Source organism: Pseudophryne corroboree, chromosome 4 (genome assembly GCF_028390025.1).
Source record: "Pseudophryne corroboree isolate aPseCor3 chromosome 4, aPseCor3.hap2, whole genome shotgun sequence".
Lineage (NCBI taxonomy): Eukaryota > Metazoa > Chordata > Amphibia > Anura > Myobatrachidae > Pseudophryne > Pseudophryne corroboree.
In genome coordinates this window covers 668,145,948-668,167,471 of record NC_086447.1, presented here as the reverse complement: position 1 = coordinate 668,167,471, position 21,524 = coordinate 668,145,948, and the positions used below count along the sequence as shown (strand labels likewise).

Below are 21,524 nucleotides of genomic sequence, written 5' to 3'. Positions count from 1 at the left end.
CGCACTTAGGGCGGGCGCCCAGCATCCTCTACGGACTACGAGAAAAAGATTTACCGGTAGGTTTAAAATCTTATTTTCTCTAACGTCCTAGAGGATGCTGGGGACTCCGTAAGGACCATGGGGATTATACCAAAGCTCCCAAACGGGCGGGAGAGGGCGGATGACTCTACAGCACCGATTGAGCAAACAAGAGGTCCTCCTCAGCCAGGGTATCAAACTTGTAGAACTTAGCAAAAGTGTTCGAACCTGACCAAGTAGCAGCTCGGCACAACTGTAATGCCGAGACCCCTCGGGCAGCCGCCCAAGAAGAGCCCACCTTCCTAGTGGAATGGGCCCTAACCGATTCAGGCAACGGCAATCCAGCCGTAGAATGAGCCTGCTGAATGGTGTTACAAATCCAACGGGCAATAGTCTGCTTTGCAGCAGAAGCGCCAAGCTTGTTGGCAGCATACAGGACAAACAGTGATTCTGTTTTTCTGACTCTAGCCGTTCTGGCTACGTAAATTTTCAAAGCCCTGACCACATCCAGGGACTTGGAGTCCTCCAGGTCACGCGTAGCCAAAGGCACCACAATAGGCTGGTTCATATGAAAGGATGAGACCACCTTAGGCAGGAATTGAGGACGTGTAAGCAACTCCGCTCTATCGACATGGAAAACCAGAAAGGGGCTTTTATGAGACAAAGCTGCCAATTCCGACACTTGCCTAGCCGAAGCCAAGGCTAATAACATGACCACCTTCCAAGTGAGATATTTTAACTCTACCATTTTAGGTGGTTCAAACCAGTGTGACTTAAGGAAACTTAACACCACGTTAAGGTCCCAGGGCTCCACCAGAGGTACAAAAGGAGGCTGAAAATGCAGCACTCCCTTCACAAAAGTCTGAACTTCTGGGAGAGAAGCCAATTCTTTCTGAAAGAAAATGGATAGGGACGAAATCTGAACCTTAATGGAGTCTAAGTTTTAGGCCCAAATTCACTCCAGGTTTGTAGGAAGTGAAGGAAACGGCCCAGATGGAATTCTTCCGTAGGAGCATTCCTGGCCTCACACCAAGAAACATATTTTCGCCATATACGGTGATAATGTTTAGATCCTTCCTAGCCTTTATCAGCATAGGAATGACCTCATCCGGAATGCCTTTTTCCGCTAGGATCCGGCGTTCAACCGCCATGCCGTCAAATGCGGTAAGTCTTGGAACAGACATAGGCCCTGTTGCAACAGGTCCTGCCTTAGAGAAAGAGGCCACGGATCTTCTGTAAGCATTTCCTGCAGATCCGGATACCAGATCCTTCGTGGCCAATCTGGAACAATAAGGATTGTTCTCACTCCTCCTTTTTCTTATTATTCTCATCCCTTGGGTATGAGAGGAAGAGGAGGAAATACATAGACTGACTGGAACACCCGCGGTGTCACTAGGGCGTCTACCGCTACTGCCTGAGGGTCTCTTGACCAGGCGCAATAACTCTGCAGCTTCTTGTTGAGGCGGAGCGCCATCATGTCTATCTGTGGCAGTCCCCACCGAACTGCAATCTGTGCGAAGACTCCCTGATGAAGTCTCCACTCTCCAGGACGTATGTTTGGTGAGGAAGTCTGCTTCCCAGTTGTTCACTTCCGGAATGAACCCTGTTGACAGTGCTCTTACATGATTTTCCGCCCAGCGAAGAATTCTGGTGGCTTCCGCCATCGCCACTCTGCTCCTTGTGCCGCCTTGGCGGTTTACATGAGCTACTGCGGTGACGTTGTCTGACTGGATCAGAACCGGTTGGTCGCGAAGAAAGGTCTCCGCTTGACGTAGGGCGTTGTATATGGCCCTTAGTTCCAATATGTTGATGTGAAGACAAGTCTCTTGACTTGACCAAAGACCTTGGAAATTTCTTCCCTGTGTGACTGCTCCCCAGCCTCGGAGGCTGGCATCCGTGGTCACCAGGATCCAGTCCTGAATGCCGAATCTGCGGCCCTCTAGAAGGTGAGCACTCTGCAGCCACCACAGGAGAGATATCCTGGCCCTGGGGGATAGGGTGATCAACTGATAAATCTGTAGATGTGACCCGGACCACTTGTCCAGTAGATCCCATTTCAAGTCCTCGCATGGAACCTGCCGAAGGGAATGTTTTTCCCAGGACTCGATTGCAGTGATGCACTGACACCTGTCTTGGTTTCAATAGGTCCCTGACTAGAGTCATGAGTTCCTGGGCCTTCTCTATCTGAAGGTAAACCCATTTCTGGTCTGTATCCAGAATTATACCCAAGAAGGGCAGACGAGTCATAGGAACCCACTGTGACTTCGGGAAATTGAGAATCCAGCCGTGTTGCTATGACACCTTCCGCGAAAGTGACACGCTGTTCAACAACTGCTCTTCTGATCTCGCCCTTATTAGGAGATCATTCAAGTATGGGATAACTGTGACTCCTTGCTTGCGTAGGAGCACCATTATATCCGCCAATTACCCTGAAATTGGTAATGACAATCCTGTACCGCAATTGTCAGGTACGCCTGAGGGGTGGATAAATGGGAACATGAAGGTATGCAGCCTTTATGTCTAGATACACCATCAAATCCCCCCCTTCCAGGCTGGCGATGATCGCTCTGGGCGATTCCACTTTAAATTTTAACCTTTTCCCGTATAGGTTCAGAGATTATAATTTTAAATAGGTCTGACCGAACCGTACGGTTTCGGGACTACAGCCAAGGTTGAGTCATATCGCCTTCCTTGTTGCAGGAGGGGAACCTTGAGCACCACCTGTTGGAGATACAATGTGTGAATTGTATTTAATATTATCTCCCTTTCTGGGGGAGAAGCCGGTAGGTCCGATAAGGAAAAACCGGCGAGGAAGCACCTTTCGAATTCCAGCTTGTAACCCTGAGAAACAATTATTATTGCCCGGGGATCCACCTGTGAGTGAACTCAGATGTGGCTGAAGAGTCGAAGAAGTGCTCCCACTGGGACGGACTCCCTTAGCGGAGCTCCAGCGTCATGCGGTGGATGTAGTAGAGGCCGGGGAGGACTTCTGTTCCTGGGAACTAGCTGTGCCCTGTGCCCTTACCTCTGGTAAGAAAGGACGCTCCTCGTACTTTCTTGTTATTCTGCGACCGAAAGGACTGCATTTGATAATGTCGTGCTTTCTTAGGCTGTGAGGGAATATATGGCAAAAGATCAGAATTACCAGCTATAGCTGTGGAGACCAGGTCCGAGAGCCCTTTTCCACACAATTCCTCAGCCTTGTAAGGTAAACCTTCCATATGCCTTTTTTAGTCGGCATCACCTGTCCATTGCATGTTCCACAGGACACGTCTAGCAGAAATCGACATAGCGTTGACTCTAGAACCCAGTAGACTAATGTCTCTTTGGGCATGTTTTTATATATATATGTATATATATAGTCCAAAAGAAAGATATGGCACTCCAGGGCTAATATAACATGCCTTAGGGCAGCAGAGAATAAAGCTGACGGCACAGCATAGTTGTGTCAACGTTTCATTTAATTTCTTAAATTTCGTCAGGACAATATCAAATACAAAACAAAACCGCTTACCTTAAATACATACACCACATACAGATTAATCCACGCAGCACGTGCGGGTCCTGGACGGGGACTGATGACGTCACGGTCAAGCGACGTACGCCCTCCGGCGCCATTGTCATAGTAACCCGTCAGGGTTAGCAGCACCAGTGCTGAGAGTATAAAAATAAATCATAATCAAAAACACACAAACACAATGTGAACATGTGTCAAACACCTTAAAGGGAGAGAAATAAATCCAATCAACAATATGATGAGAGCTGAGCATAACATAATTGCATGGATAACCAATATAAATTAATGCCTAAGAGTTATCCCAATAATTATATATATAAATGGACCAAACGGTCCCATTAGTCTTGCAGTAAGCACATAATGGGAATATCCCCAATGTAAACCAGAACCCATGAATACAATTGGGATACAAATTCCCACTAGTGCCAAATAACTGTTAAGGAACTACAAAAGGCCACCAACCCTAAACGGTGTATTGATAGTACAATAACTGGAGGTATATATAATATATATGAGACACAAAGCTAAAGAGAATTTCTCATAATATCAAAACAGGGAAAAATTACAAAAAACAACCTAAATTATTAGATTCATTAAGCCCATAAGGGGCCAAGGTCCGTAGTTCGAAGATCCAACGGGCTTCCTTGCGTAGTAACACTGCTCCTCAATCCCCCCCTCGGATGTCACAGGGAACATGGTCAATGATTTTGTGTCGCAAACTGGCCAGGGGGTGCTTGGCCTCACGGAAGTGTCGAGCTACCGGCTGTTCTTGATGGGTACCCTCCAATGCGGAGCGGATGGCTTGGCGATGTAATGCCATTCTTTCCTTGAATTGGCGGATAGTCTTGCCGATGTAAAGTAGTCCACATGGACACTTGATGTAATAGATTACAAACGTACTTTGACAAGACAAGATGTGCTTGATGCGAATTTGCTTACCCGAATGTGGATGACTAAAAGTAGAACCACATTCCATGGATCTACAGGTGGTGCAGCCCAAGCACTTGTAGCACCCCGGTTGTCGTGATAAGAAAGTCCTTTGACTGGTACTTCCCATATGAGAGATGTCATTTCTGACTAAAATGTCACGGAGATTACGTTTGCGTTTATAGCTGGGCATAAGCTTGCAATGTTTGATAGATTTGAGGTCAGGGTCAGCGGTAAGTACGGGCCAAAAACTTTTACCCATCTGCATATTTCGCTGGTTAAAAGGATGATATTCCTGTACAAATGGTATTCTGTTGTCATTAATATGGCTTGATGTCTTAATAGCAAGAAGTTCTTGTCTTGGAATGTTTAGCACTTGCTCCTTAGTTGTCTGTAGTTGAGTAACATTGTACCCCCGGACCACAAAGTCCTGTATCATCATGTCTATGCGCTTTTCCGCCTTCGCCAGAGTGTCACAAGTGCGAACAGCTCGTAAGAACTGCGATTTCGGTAGGCTACCTGTAACAAAGCCAGGGTGTTGGCTGTCGGCCCTCAATATTGTGTTACGGTCCGTGGGTTTCTTATAAAGGTCTGTGGCTAAATGCCCATCTTGTAAGGACACTTCAACATCCAAATATTGGACCACCGTGTCACTTATTTGATAGGTAAATTGTATGTCAGCATCCAGCTCGTTTATTTGTTGCATCGCCAGTGTGAATTCTAGGCTGGTGCCAGACCAGATGATGAACAGGTCATCTATGTATCGAGTTAAATACAAGAGTGGGAATTTGTATCCCAATTGTATTCATGGGTTCTGGTTTACATTGGGGATATTCCCATTATGTGCTTACTGCAAGACTAATGGGACCGTTTGGTCCATTTATATATATAATTATTGGGATAACTCTTAGGCATTAATTTATATTGGTTATCCATGCAATTATGTTATGCTCAGCTCTCATTATATTGTTGATTGGATTTATTTCTCTCCCTCTAAGGTGTTTGACACATTCACATTGTGTTTATGTGTGTTTTTGATTATGATTTATTTTTATACTCTCAGCACTGGTGCGGCTAACCCTGACGGGTTACTATGACAACGGCGCCGGAGGGCGCACGTCGCTTGACCGTGACGTCATCAGTCCCCGTCCAGGACCCGCACGTGCTGCGTGGATTAATCTGTATGTGGTGTATGTATTTAAGGTAAGCGGTTTTGTTTTGTATTTGATATTGTCCTGACGAAATTTAAGAAATTAAATGAAACGTTGACACAACTATGCTGCGCCGTCAGCTTTATTCTCTGCTGCCCTAAGGCATGTTATATTAGCCCTGGAGTGCCGTATCTTTCTTTTGGACTGTCTCATTGCTTACTGGCACCTAGGCATTACATACCTGGTTGCAATACAGGAGTGCCAGTCCTTTGCTTTGGTCTATGTATGTATATATATATATATATATATATATATATACACACACACACACACACACATACTAGGGTCAATAACATGGTATCATAATCTAGGGTTTCAATCTCCGCTGATAAGGTATCTGTCCACGCTGCTACAGCGCTATAAACCCATGCCGACACAATCGCCGGTCTGAGTAGTGTACCAGAATGTGTGTAAATGGACTTCATAGTACTTTTACTGCATGCTATCTGCAGGATCCCTGAGGATAGCTGTTAAGTCAGCGCTACCTTCTGGGTAAACGTGACAAAGCTTTTTCCACCCTAGGGGAAGATTCTCATCGTATCCTGGCCCTAGTAGGGAAAGGATACTCCCTGAGAATTCTTTGTGGGAATCTGCAGCCTCTTGTCTGGAGATTCCCGCTCTTTTTCTTCATGAGAGGAAGAAAATTTACCTTAGCTTTCTTCCCTTTAAACATGTGTACCCTCGTGTCAGGGACAGATGAGTCATCAGTGATCTGCAAATCATCTTTTATTACAATAATCATATATTGAATACCTTTCAGCCATTTTGGCTGTAACTTTGCATTATCGTAGTCGACACTGGAGTCAAACTCCGTGTCGATATCAGTGTTTATTATTTTGGATAGTGAGCATTGTGAGACTCTGAAGGTCTCTGCGACATAGGGACAGACACGTGTAGATTCACTGTCTGTTCTCTAATCTTTTGTGCAATAAATTTACCTTGGCACTTAATTTCACATATCCAATCAGGTGTCGGCGGAGACACCACTCACACACACATTTGCTCCATCTCCTCCATAGGAGAGCCTTTTACCTCAGACATGTCGACACACACGTACCGACACACCACACACTCAGGGAATGCTCATCTGAAGATAATTCCCCCACAAGGCCCTTTGGAGAGACAGAGAGAGAGTATGCCAGCACACACCCCAGCGCTATATGACCCAGGAAAAAACACCGCAATTTAATGTTTACCCAGTAGCGCTGTTATTATCTGCACCGAATTATGTGCCCCCCCTCTTCTTTAAAACCCTCTCTTCTACCGTGGTATAAGCAGGGGAGAGTCCGGGGAGCTTCCTCTCAGCTGTGCTGTGGAGAAAAACATGGCGCTGGTGAGTGCTGAGGGAGAAGCCCCGTCCCCTCGACGGCGGGCTTCTGTCCCGCTAAAAGTGTAAAATTGCCAGGGGCTCCTGCATATATACAGTGTCCAGCTGTATATATGCTCCTTTTGCCAAATAAGAGGTTTGTATTGCTGCCAGGGCGCCCCCCCCCCCTGCGCCCTGCACCCTTACAGTGACCGGAGTATGTGAGGTGTGTGGGAGCAATGGCGCACAGCTGCAGTGCTGTGCGTTACCTCAGTGAAGATCATGAAGTCTTCTGCCGCCTCTGAAGTCTTCTTTTCTTCTCATACTCACCTGGCTTCTATCTTCCAGCTCTGCGAGGGGGACGGCGGCGCGGCTCTGGGACGGACGGCGAGGGTGAGATCCTGCGTACCAATCCCTCTGGAGCTAATGGTGTCCAGTAGCCTAAGAAGCAGGACCTGCACTCAGAGAGTAGGGCTGCTTCTCTCCCCTCAGTCCCTCGATGCAGGGAGTCTGTTGCCAGTAGAGCTCCCTGAAAATAAAAAAACCTAACAAAATACTTTCTATCAGCAAACTCAAGAGAGCTCACTGAAAAGCACCCAGCTCCTCTGGGCACAGTATCAAACTGAGGTCTGGAGGAGGGGCATAGAGGGAGGAGCCAGTGCACACCAGGAACTAAATTCTTTCTTAAAGTGCCCATGTCTCCTGCGGAGCCCGTCTATCCCCATGGTCCTTACGGAGTCCCCAGCATCCTCTAGGACGTTAGAGAAAAATAAGATTTTACTCACCGGTAAATCTATTTCTCGTAGTCCGTAGTGGATGCTGGGAACTCCGTAAGGACCATGGGGAATAGCGGCTCCGCAGGAGACTAGGCACAACTAAAGAAAGCTTTAGGACTACCTGGTGTGCACTGGCTCCTCCCACTATGACCCTCCTCCAGAACTCAGTTAGGATACTGTGCCCGGAAGAGCTGACACAATAAGGAAGGATTTTGAATCCCGGGTAAGACTCATACCAGCCACACCAATCACACCGTATAACTCGTGATATTATACCCAGTTAACAGTATGAAATATAACTGAGCCTCACTAACAGATGGCTCATAACAATAACCCTTTAGTTAGGCAATAACTATATACAAGTATTGCAGACAATCCGCACTTGGGATGGGCGCCCAGCATACACTACGGACTACGAGAAATAGATTTACCGGTGAGTAAAATCTTATTTTCTCTGACGTCCTAGTGGATGCTGGGAACTCCGTAAGGACCATGGGGATTATACCAAAGCTCCCAAACGGGCGGGAGAGTGCGGATGACTCTGCAGCACCGAATGAGCAAACTCAAGGTCCTCCACAGCCAGGGTATCAAACTTGCAGACTTTTTAAAAATTGTTTGAACCTGACCAAGTAACAGCTCGGCAAAGTTGTAAAGCCGAGACCCCTCGGGCAGCCGCCCAAGAAGAGCCCACTTTCCTCGTGGAATGGGCTTTTACAGATTTAGGGTGCGGTAGTCCAGCCGCAGAATGTGCAAGTTGAATCGTGCTACAGATCCAGCAAGCAATAGTCTGCTTAGAAGCAGGAGCACCCAGCTTGTTGGGTGCATACAGGATAAATAGCGAGTCAGTTTTCCTGACTCCAGCCGTCCTGGAAACATCTATTTTCAGGGCCCTGACTACGTCCAGTAACTTGGAGTCCTCCAAGTCCCACGTAGCCGCAGGCACCACAATAGGTTGGTTCACATGAAAAGCTGATACCACCTTAGGAAGGAATTGGGAACGAGTCCTCAATTCCGCCCTATCTATATGAAAATCAGATAAGGGCTTTTGCATGACAAAACCGCCAATTCTGATACACGCCTGGCCGACGCCAAGGCCAATCGCATGACCACTTTCCACGTGAGGTATTTTAGCTCTACGGATTTAAGTGGCTCAACCCAATGCGACTTCAGGAAATCCAACACCACGTTGAGATCCCACGGTGCAACTAGAGGCACAAACGGGGGCTGAATATGCAGCACTCCCTTAACAAAAGTCTGAACTTCAGGCAGTGAAGCCAGTTCTTTTTGGAAGAAAATGTACAGAGCTGAAATCTGAACCTTAACGTAACCCAATTTTAGGCCCGTAGTCACTCCTGACTGTAGGAAGTGCAGAAATCGACCCAGTTGAAATTCCTCCGTTGGGGCCTTCCTGGCCTCACACCACGCAAAATATTTTTGCCATATGCGGTGATAATCTTTTGCGATCACATCTTTCCTAGACTTAATTTTTTCAGCGTAGGAATGACATCCTCCGGAATGCCTTTTTCCTTTAGGATCCGGTGTTCAACCGCCATGCCGTCAAACACAGCCGTGGTAAGTCTTGGAACAGGCAGGGCCCCTGCTGCAGCAGGTCCTGTCTGAGCGGCAGAGGCCATGGGTCCTCTGAGATCATTTCTTGAAGTTCTGGGTACCAAGCTCTTCTTGGCCAATCCGGAACCACGAGTATAGTTCTTACTCCTCTCCTTCTTAGTATTCTCAATACCTTGGGTATGAGAGGCAAAGGAAGGAACACATACACCGACTGGTACACCCATGGTGTTACCAGAGCGTCCACAGCTATCGCCTGAGGGTCCATTGACCTGGCGCAATATCTTATTAGCCTTTTGTTGAGGCGTGACGCCATCACGTCACCTGTGGCCTTTCCCAACGGTGTACAATCATTTTGAAGACTTCTGGATGAAGTCCCCACTCTCCCGGGTGGAGGTCGTGCCTGCTGAGAAAGTCTGCTTCCCAGTTGTCCACTCCGGGAATGAACACTGCTGACAGTGCTAACACATGATTTTCCGCCCATCGGAAAATCCTTGTGGCTTCTGCCATCACCATCCTGCTTCTTGTGCCGCCCTGCTGGTTTACATGGGCGACCGCCGTGATGTTGTCTGACTGGATCAGCACCGGCTGGTGTTGAAGCAGGGGTCTAGCCTGACTTAGGGCATTGTGAATTGCCCTTAGTCCCAGAATATTTGTGTGTAGGGAAGTCTCCTGACTTGACCATAGTCCTTGGAAGTTTCTTCCCTGTGTGACTGCCCCCCAGCCTCGAAGGCTGGCATCTGTGGTCACCAGGACCCAGTCCTGTATGCCGAATCTGCGGACCTCTAGAAGATGAGCACTCTGCAGCCACCACAACAGAGACACCCTGGCCCTTGGAGACAGGGTTATCAGCCGATGCATCTGAAGATGCGACCCGGACCTCTTGTCCAACAGATCCCATTGCATGGAACCTATCGAATGGAATTTCTTCGTAAGAAGCTACCATCTTTCCCAGGACTCGCGTGCATTGATGCACCGACCCTGTATTTGTATTAGGAGGTCTCTGACTAGAGATGACAACTCCTTGGCCTTCTCCTCCGGGAGAAACCCTTTTTCCTGTTCTGTGTCCAGAACCATACCCAGGAACAGTAGACGCGTCGTAGGAACCAGCTGCGACTTTGGACTATTCAGAATCCAGCCGTGCTGTTGTAGCACTTCCCGAGATAGTGCTACTTCGACGAACAACTGCTCCCTGGACCTCGCCTTTATAAGGAGATCGTCCAAGTACGGGATAATTATAACTCCCTTTTTTCGAAGGAGTATCATCATTTCGGCCATTACCTTGGTAAATACCCTCGGTGCCGGGGACAGACCAACGGCAACGTCTGGAATTGGTAATGACAGTCCTGTACCACAATTTTGAGGTACTCCTGGTGAGGAGGGTAAATGGGGACATGCAGGTAAGCATCCTTGATGTCCAGTGATACCATGTAATCCCCTTCGTCCAGGCTTGCAATAACCGCCCTGAGCGATTCCATTTTGAACTTGAACTTTCGTATATAAGTGTTCAAGGATCTCAATTTTAGAATGGCTCACACCGAACCGTCTGGTTTCGGTACCACAAACATTGTGGACTAGTAACCCCGGCCTTGTTGAAGGAGGGGTACCGTGATTATCACCTGCTGGAAGTACAGCTTGTGAATTGCCGCCAGTACTACCTCTCCTCGAGGGCAGTAGGTAAGACTGATTTGAGGTAACGGCGAGGGGGAGTCGCCCCGAAACTCCAGCTTGTATCCCTGTGATACTACTTGCAGAACCCAGGGAACCACCTGTGAGCGAGCCCACTGGTCGCTGAAGTTCCTGAGACGCGCCCCCACCGCACCTGGCTCCACCTGTGGAGCCCCAGCGTCATGCGGTGGACTCAGAGGAAGCGGGGGAAGATTTTTGATCCTGGGAACTAGCTGTCTGGTGCAGCTTTTTCCCTCTTCCCTTGTCTCTGTGCAGAAAGGAAGCGCTTTTGACCCGCTCGCTTTTCTGAAGCCGAAAGGACTGTACCTGATAATACGGTGCTTTCTTAGGCTGTGAGGAACCTGAGGTAAAATATTTTCTTCCCAGTTGTTGCTGTGGATACGAGGTCCCAGAGACCATCCCCAAACAATTCCTCACCCTCATAAGGCAGAATCTCCATGTGCCTTTTAAAGTCAGCATCACCTGTCCACTGCCGGGTCCCTAATACCCTCCTGGCAGAATGGACATTGCATTAACTTTGAATGCCAACCGGCAAATATCCCTCTGTGCATCCCTCATATATAAGACAACGTCTTTAATATGCTCTATAGTTAGCAAAATAGTATCCCTGTCTAGGGTATCAATATTATCTGACAGGGTATCCGACCACGCTGCAGCAGCACTATCCATGCTGAGGCAATTGCAGGTCTCAGTATAGTACCTGAGTGTGTATATACAGACTTCAGGATAGCCTCCTGCTTCTTATCAGCAGGTTCCTTCAAAGTGGCCGTATCCTAAGACGGCAGTGCCACCTTTTTTGACAAACGTGTGAGCGCCTTATCCACCCTAGGGGATATCTCCCAACGTGACCTATCCTCTGGCGGGAAAGGGTACGCCATCAGTAACTTTTTAGAAATTACCAGTTTCTTATAGGGGGGACCCACGCTTCATTCACTCATCTGATGGGGGAACAAAACACTGGCTGCTTTTTCTCCCCAAACATAAAACCCCTTTTTTTTTTTTTTTTTGTGATACTTGGGTTAATGTCAGAAATGTGTAACACATTTTTCATTGCCGAGTGCAACGGATGTTCCTAGTGGATTGTGTATATGTCTCAACCTCGTCGACACTGGAGTCAGACTCCGTGTCGACATCTGTATCTGCCATCTGAGGTAGCAGGCGTTTTTGAGCCCCTGATGGCCTTTGAGACGCCTGGGCAGGCGCGGGCTGAGAAGCCGGCTGTCCCATAGCTGTTACGTCATCCAGCCCTTTACATAAGGAGTTGACACTGTCGGTTAATACCTTCCACTTATCCATCCCCTCTGGTGTCGGCCCCACAGGCGGCTACATCACATTTATCGGCATCTGCTCCGCCTCCACGTAACCTTCCTCCTCAAACATGTCGACACAGCCGTACCGACACACCGCTCACACACAGGGAATGCTCTGACTGAGGACAGGATCCCACAAAGTCCTTTGGGGAGGCAGAGAGAGAGTATGCCAGCACACACCAGAGCGCTATATAATGCAGGGATTAACACTATAACTGAGTGATTTTTCCCCCAATAGCTGCTTGTATAAACAATATTGCGCCTAAATTTAGTGCCCCCCCTCTCTTTTTAACCCTTTGAGCCTGAAAACTACAGGGGAGAGCCTAGGGAGCTGTCTTCCAGCTGCACTGTGAAGAAAAAATGGCGCCAGTGTGCTGAGGGAGATAGCCCCGCCCCTTTTTCGGCTGACTTTTCTCCCGCTTTTTTTATGGATTCTGGCAGGGGTATTTATCACATATATAGCCTCTGGGACTATATATTGTGATTTTTTGCCAGCCAAGGTATTCATATTGCTGCTCAGGGCGCCCCCCAGCGCCCTGCACCCATCCGTGACCGGAGTGTGAGGTGTGCATGAGGAGCAATGGCGCACAGCTGCAGTGCTGTGCGCTACCTTGTTGAAGACCGAAGTCTTCTGCCGCCGATTTCCAGGACCATCTTCATGCTTCTGGCTCTGTAAGGGGGACGGCGGCGCGGCTCCGGGACCGAACGATCGAGGTCGGGTCCTGTGTTCGATCCCTCTGGAGCTAATGGTGTCCAGTAGCCTAAGAAGCCCAAACTATCTCCAGTCAGGTAGGTTCGCTTCTTCTCCCCTTAGTCCCTCGTAGCAGTGAGTCTGTTGCCAGCAGATCTCACTGAAAATAAAAAACCTAAAATATACTTTCTTTTCTAGGAGCTCAGGAGAGCCCCTAGTGTGCATCCAGCTCAGCTGGGCACAAGATTCTAACTGAGGTCTGGAGGAGGGTCCTAGTGGGAGGAGCAGTGCACACCAGGTAGTCCTAAAGCTTTCTTTAGTTGTGCCCAGTCTCCTGCGGAGCCGCTATTCCCCATGGTCCTTACGGAGTTCCCAGCATCCACTAGGACGTCAGAGAAATACGATGTGCTGCCAGTTTATTTCTGAAGTGTCTCAATCAGGTTTATATAGCAACACGTGCTGCCAGTTTCATTCTGAAGTGTATCAATAGGGTTTATATAGCAACATGTGCTGCCAGTTTAATTCTGAAGTGTCTCAATAGGATTTATATAGTTTAATAAACTATATAAACCCTATTGAGACACTTCAGAAATAAACTGGCAGCACATTAATGATATATAAACCATTCTGGGACACCTTCGCTTCAATCTGACGGCACATTTAAACTTAAAATGTGCTGTCAGATTGAAGCGAAGGTGTCCCAGGATGGTTTATAAGATACAATGTGCTGCCAGTTTAAGACACCTCCATACATATTACAGTATGTACATCATTTTGCCCTTCTAAATTAAAATGTGCCCTCCCGAATCAAAAATGTGCCCTCCCGAATCAAAAATGTATCATATATCATTTGGCACATAACTTTGCAAGATGCATGTTGTGTATAGTCTACCAATAAAACCAATATTGAAAGGAAAATAAAGTGCATCCTTACCCACTGCACAAATTGCTGCATCTTCCTCACAGTCCTCAGCGCCTTCTCTCTTTAAGACCTCATGACAGACATTGATATAGTAACGACTCTTATCTGACTGATACAAGTTCACAGCCACCCAGTTTTGAGCAGTGCTAGAATCTTAAAGAAATGAGAAGACGGCAGATATAGGGAATAATTTGGTGGCTATGGGTGGTCATTCCGAGTTGATCGCTCGCTAGCTAGTTTTAGCAGCCGTGCAAATGCTATGCCGCCGCCCACTGGGGAGTGTATTTTTGCTTAGCAGAAGTGCGAACGCATGTGCAGCCGAGCTCTGCAAAAACAGTTTGTGCAGTTTCTGAGTAGCTCTGAACCTACTCAGCGCTTGCGATCACTTCAGCCTATTCGTGTCCGGATTTGACGTCATACACCTGCCCAGCCACGCCTGTTTTTTCAGACACGCCTGCGTTTTTGCAGACACTCCCTGAAAACGGTCAGTTGACACCCAGAAACGCCCCCTTCCTGTCAATCTTCTTGCGGCCGTCAGTGCGACTGAAAACTTTGCTAGAACCTGTGCATAACAACAAATGCCTTTGTACCCGTACGATGCGCGTGCGCATTGCGGTGCATATACATGCGCAGAAATGCAGATTTTAATGACCCCTAGATGCAATAACTTTCAGTTACTTTTTTTTGTCTAACTAATAAAATATTGCACGGCTACAAACAGTTACTCAGACATGTTGGGGGATGCCCAGCACAGGGCCTAGCCAAAATAGCACGGTGGCGATGCTTTTGTACTTGACAAGTAGCTCCCTACCAGCACAGCTCCTGCGTCCTGGTAGGGAGTTACTCATCGCTGTCCGGGTCGCAGCGGCTGCATGCGACGTCACGCAGCCCCCGCGGCTTGCCCCCGCGCGGTCCAGCCAGGCACACCTGCTTTGGCCGGACCGCACCCCTAAAACTGCGGCCAAATGTCGCCGGCCCGCCCAGTGACCACCTCTGCCTGTTAATCAGAAGACAGACAAAGTAAAACAAATATTTCTCAGTTACCAGCATTGCGTATCAAATCAAACAGGTTGAAATGTTTTTTCCTGGCTTCCACATGGCAAAGGTCCTCCTTCTTTTTAGGGCATGCATATTTGGTCTCCCAGGAGAAGAAATAGGTGCAGTCGGCTTCCGCAGAGAAACTTGGCTCACCCTTCCCTTCATTCACTTTAACAAAAATAACAACAAAATTAGAGTTAGACAGTCATAATAAGATCTATTCCTTTTGGTTGTGAGGGGCTATCTAGCAGAGCGGCATGCTATAGTGTTCTTGATTTTAAAGAAAACAACACTTTAGCCATATTTGCACTACAGCTGACCGTAACAGGTGCTGCTCTTACGTAGGTTGCTAATAATCTGGTGTCGTGGACACCCATAGAGGGAGAAAAGCCTGAGCGGGATCCCAGCATCGGCATTGTGATCGCCAGGATCCCGTGTGGCGGGATCTTCACTGCTTCCCCTGTTGAAGCCCTAGTATTTTACACAGTACCAAGCTATGCTGAGGTACATCTTAGAGGCAATCACGGTGGACCCTGGGTGTTTCCAGCACTTCACAATGTGGCTGAATGACTGTAAATGGAGTGTATTCCCTGGGAAAATAGCATGCTAGCCCACTTTCATCCTCCATCCTCCTTAGCAGTAGCCCAGTCTGATAGCGTTAAAATTGGACTGATCCTCAAGAGGAAATGAGCATGCAGCACTTACCATGGGTTCTATGGGTTGCAAATGAAGGAACCATGTTCCTGCAGTACAGCGACACCACTCCCCAGTCCTTGCCCACCTGGCCTCTATGGACGTGAATGTCCAATCTCAGATAAAGATGGTGACCTCAACCATGCTAAAGTTTTGTCACTTCAGCCACAACAGCTGTCTGCAAGATAGCAAAGCTGTTACCGGTTTATAAATGATCACACAGGACTGGGTCATAATTGGGTTTCAGATAGCTTAAATAATTTCGCTGTAGGCTGCAGAGCTCGCTTTCTCATGAAGGTCATCCAGAGCCAGTAAGACCATTACCCTGTTCATAAATAAACGAAATTGTGGCAAATCTCTCTAATATGAAAATAATGACGTTAAAACCATCTACCTGAGCAGCCAGAAGAAAAGTTCCTGACCCCCTGGTACCTAAAAAAGAAAGTGGGCACCTAAAGCTGGCTGGGTATAGAGGGGACAAGCTGGAACAGTAGCATGTAATGCTATATGCAAGGCTAGTAGTGCGGCCAGAAGTGGATGAAAAATAAATCTTGCAGGGTATGACTGCCACTCTTCCAGGAGACAGAAAGATCACACAAAAAACGTGTGCTGAAAAGTGTTACCCACAGCAACAAACATTGCAAACAGCATTTTTTTTAAATTAGTGAATAAAAGTGGAAACAACAGTATCACTGGATGATAAAGATTACAGAACAATGTTCAAACATATCCTCAAATAACTGAACAGTCTTTAATGAGAGGCACAAGATCATAAAAAGCAGTTCAATACAAAAGAAGTTCCTACAAAAGCTAGGGAATAAAGAGTTAATCAAAACCATAATATTAAAATTAGTCAGAAGTGATACTAGATCATATCTTTAAAAGAAAATTCATCACATAACTGAAAATGCATCACACAGGTTATGTTATCACCAGACCCTAGGTCAGTGGCTCTTAAACTGTGTGCCATGGAACCCTGGGGTGCCTCGGGACACTGGCAGGGGTGCCTTGGATTGGTGGTCCAGGACCAATTCAAATTATTTATGGTCAAAGTAAATCTGACCATAAATAATTTGGTTCAATTGTATCAATTGTGTCCCTCCTTACACAATTGAATCTAAAGGATGACATATAAACACAATTTACTTATTGAGAAATTTAGAAACAAATATTAAATTAAGAAACTTTTGGCCTAGGGATGCAGTGAAAAAATGTCTGATACTCTAGGGGGCCGTTTGGGAACCACTGCCCTAGGTAAGTAATCATTTTACACAATTCCCTCGTCTTACATTTATGATCATCAATCAGGTTGGGTGCAGAATCTCGACAGGTTGGCATCCAGACTGACATAATCCGGATACATTTAAGTAAGCTAACCCTACCCCTTGCCCTGCCCCTATCCATCCTATTACCAGTGGGTTGAAAGGATTTCTGCATGCCTTGCAGTTTCTGTGTAGGACCCAATGAGGACCTGAGGAGTCTGTACACACACATAACACAGCAAGATTAACAAACCTTGAAGATAAGCAGTAAATCAAGGTGTTCTCTATAACATCAAGTGGGGACACTGATCATTAAGCAGAAACTACAGAATATGAAGTGAGTGTTCACTTGTTCAATTGGGATGTGATTACTATAGAGAGCCATGCAATATATATCTGTGCTTAGTACATCTGCTGTGAGAGTAACTATTAATTCGGAGTATAAATGGATAGTGGGTCCCCCTCAGATCACAGAAGATATGAAATACATAGTCAAGTACTTTCAAATATAAGTTGCGTTTTGATTCTATTATTTCTAATAATTCGCATGCTGTTTAGTTAACATCATTTATATGCACCAAGCAACTGTATATCCTTATTTTAACATAATACTGAGTTTCAGAGTATATTTATGGATTTACATAAAACTAAAAGTGACAAAGTATTACACCTCCCTACCAGCAGCCTAACCCTCCACCTACTGCTTAAACCTAACCCCCCAAGCCTAAAGGCCCCCATCCATTAGTTCGATTTGGGCACGTTTCATCAGATTTCAATGCATCTGGCCGAAAAATATGATGAAGTGTCACATGGGACGGCTCCTCCGATGCGCGGTCTCGTGTCAGCTATGTCTGAGCTATAGATCTTTGGTGCTGCACCAAGGACTTACCAGAATATGAAGAAATCAGGTGCACATCGGAGTGGGGTTTTTTTTTTTTTTTGCTTCAGATGTATTGCATCAGATTCATCTAAAGCGTCACTTGACTGGCATCTTCCTGGCTACTCCCACCCACCACAAGGATGCGGCAGCAGCATCAGATCAATCACATGTATCATATGTGCATTATATATATCTGATGCGATCTGTTGGCACATGATAGAGCGCATCAGATATATCTGAAGAGAATCTAGTGAAAATTTAAGCCCAGGATCTGATCCGATTCCCGGGAAGCTGCCGGGGGAGTTCAAAAGAATTCTGATGTGACATGCAGCTCAGACAAGTTGGCCTAGTGGATGGGGGTCTTAACCCTAACCCTCCCAGGCATACTTACCTCTGGAATACTGATTGTCGGGATTGCAGCGCTGGCGCTGGCCTTCTGACCGCTGGCATCCTGTTCTTTGTAGGGGAAGTAGTTGGCATCTCAATCGGGGTAACACTGGCTTCCAAGAGACAGGGTTCCGACATCTAGTTTCAAACATCAACCTAGACTCCCTATCCTCATTCACTTTACAAATCAAAGTGTAACACAAAAGTCCTTCTTACCTGCAGTCTCATTACATTCAAAATTAATTACAGTCATACGCTGGAAACCAGAGCTGCAAATTTCTCCTCCAGGGTATGTCAAGGTGATGGTACCATCTGAATATCTAGATATGAAGATAAAGAAAGACAGAGTATAGAGCTTTTCTTAAAAGGTCTCAAGTAAAAAAAAATTGACACCTAAAAATTAGAATGAATGGTCCTTACTAGTGGTGAGCCAACATTTAGCTATTCCGGCAGTCAAATAGCAGGTGGTTTGTCTGGTAACAAGATACAAAAATAAAAACAAACACATCTGTCTATAACCCCTTTCTAATCGCAACTTCAGAGATTCCTACTCAGTTGTCAAGTTTCATCATTATACAACAAGGGGATCACTAATACACTATGTTCTGGAAGGGAGGGAGTGGGGAAGGCAGCTGAACAATACTACAGGCTGGTGAACGTTATACAGTAAAAACAATGTTCATGTTTATCTTACAGATAAATAAAAAATATAAAAGTCATTATTTTAAAGGCTAATATGTAGTGTTATTTTAATTTGTGTAAGGGAGAAGGGAGCTATGTATTTCACTGTATTAGGATGGCTTTGTGGACACTACTACATATGGTACAATAGAAATAGGTTATCATCAGTGGCGGCTCCTACTTGCAGTCTTCAGGGGGGCTGCCGGCAGCTCCCACTGATCTGCTCGCAGCCCGCACTTCCTGAGGATCTGCCCGCACCTGCCGCAGTACTGTTTACACGGGTTGTATATGAAATCCTGGCGGACGGAATGCCGGCTGTTATTATCCCGACACAGACATCCCGCCTGCTAGAATGCCGGCAGTAGGAGGAGCTCTAAGAGTCCCCTTGCGGGCTCTGTGGCCCGCTGTGCTTTCCACAGGTTCTATTCCCACTCTATGGGTGTCGTGGACACGAACGAGTGGGAATAGCCCTGGCTAGGCTGTAGACATTCTCGGCTGTCAGGATTCCGGCGTTGGTATCCTGAACGCCAGGATCCCGACAGTCAGGATATTAATTACATTCCGGCTGCTCTAGTGGGGACACAAACTCTATGCTGTTATGTATGTTACAGGTCACTGCACAGTCACTGTCTGGGGGCATTTTACTATAGGTACTGAACCAAGCTTACCGTAACAGCCCAACTCCCCGCCTCTAGTAACTCCGCCCCATTTCTATAAGCTACACCCTCTAATGGTCACAATTCTGTGTTTTTATTGCAAGAATAAAGGTGCAATTAAAAATTAAAAAGCATATGAAAAAACTCACACACCTGTCCAACGGCCAGACAGGCTACACTGCAGTATAGCCACATGTTCACGAGTCACGCTGCCCATCGTACCGTGAGGAAGGAGGGTGGGTGGGTGGGAGATAGGGGGGAAAAAAGGCTTGCACATGAGCACAAGAGTAGTCAATGTTGGGGGGAAGAAGAAAAAATAACCTGACTGTGTCGCGCATGCGCACTGACATCAGGTGCAGCTGATAGAAGATCTTTACAGCGGTCGGGAAGAACTTGCACATGTGCAACCACACTCCCCTTCTTCCCTGCGGCTTCTTGGAACTGCATCGATCACAGTCCAGTATGTGATCAGCAGATAGTGCTTCCAACAGAAAGCCACAGCAATCACTATGGGCTTACTGGTGGTGGATTTTAACTGGGGGGGGGGGGCCTGATATGCTGCAGCCCCCAGGTAAGAACATTTTAGAGACAAATTATACTCAAGTGATTTGCTGCAATAAAAAAAATGAAAACAAAATCTAATGTTTAAGGCCAGAAATTACTGTATCTCCAGATGGGCACTCAACTTCTCAAATTTATAATGGTAAGTAAAAGAGATTATCTTATTTGTTGGCTTCTGACAAATTTATGAAACATCCACAAAAACTTCACACATTACAGCAAAGAAGTGTGTTCACATACGCTAAATAGTATAGGGGGTCTATGACCTACAGCTGGGTACACACCTATTCGAACCCCGGATGATTGGGATAAACGTTCCCGATCAACCGAGCAGTGTGTATCTAGCCATGGCGTCCTGGACCTCCTGAGGCAGCAGCAAGGGTGGTGGGGGGGGAGAAGAGGGGTTAACCAGCTCCCCATGGGGATCGGGAGGTCGGCTGTGCAGCATACAAGATGCATCTTCCCGGTCCAGACCATTGCAGGAGCATTATAAGCAGTTTATTGGGCAACGCTCAAGCATTGGCACTGCATACACACCTTCACAAACTATGACCGTTCACCCGATATCGGGAGAACGGGATGATGATTGTATAGGTGTGTACCCAGCTTTAGCCGTGGACAGAGACAGAGGGGACAAAGAGAAAAGTACCAGCCAACCAGCTCCTGCTATGTTACAGGCTGTGTTTAAAGCTGATTGTCTGGTACTTTATCTCCATCCATTTTATCTCTATCCAAGGCTTAGTACATAGACCCCTATATTTCTTACGTTTATAAAGAAGACTCGTAGGCATTCGTTTGACTGTAGTGCACTAAATCACTGATCTATACACTAAATGACCATAAGTATAGAATTGTGCTTGCCCATTTCAGCCAAACACTTGTTAACAGGCTCAAAGAATCAAGCATGCAACTAAGAAAGCTCCTTTAGTAAAACAGCTGTAAAATGTATCGTACAGTACTTAAGTGCTCAGTAACTTTCATTGGATGCCACCCTTCCAACAAGACATCAACATTTGTACTTAACCTGTAAGTTCTGCTTTTGCAAATTGCTAACGTATCAGAGCAAAAGCAGCTCAGCCACAAAGCACCACACCACACAACTGGTCCACCACATGCTTAGCCGCATAGCACATCATTTGTTCTAGATTGTTCCCTTATGATCTGCCCCTGGAAGTCAGTGCTACACACAAGAGGAGTCACTCACATCTCATACACCCGGTGCAGCGCTGTCAGAAAAGGGGTGTGGCTTTCAGCAGTGGGTGTGGCTTTGCTGGAGGTGCTGGGCTTCGCGCCCCAACCCCCGTTTTTCGTCACTTGGAGGGTTCGGGAGGTGCGGCCTGCCTCCCGGGGAGTTATTATTCTGCAGTGCTGGCTCCTGCTCAGTGAATTTAAAGAGGTGCTGGTAGCACCATTGACAGAATTATTCAACCAGT

The 21,524-nt window shown here is 46.7% G+C and overlaps 1 protein-coding gene across 1 annotated transcript in view; it reads right to left on the bottom strand.

Annotated features, from left to right (window-relative positions):
• Positions 1 to 21,524, bottom strand: part of IGF2R (insulin like growth factor 2 receptor) — a 490,127-nt gene that overhangs the window by 285,124 nt on the left and 183,479 nt on the right. Inside the window, exons 10-12 of the mRNA XM_063917832.1 lie at positions 18,410 to 18,513; positions 14,978 to 15,139; positions 13,946 to 14,086 (exon numbers count right to left, since the gene is read on the bottom strand). Coding sequence (XP_063773902.1) covers positions 13,946 to 14,086; positions 14,978 to 15,139; positions 18,410 to 18,513 — 407 coding nt within the window. The remainder of the gene's footprint in view (positions 1 to 13,945; positions 14,087 to 14,977; positions 15,140 to 18,409; positions 18,514 to 21,524) is intronic.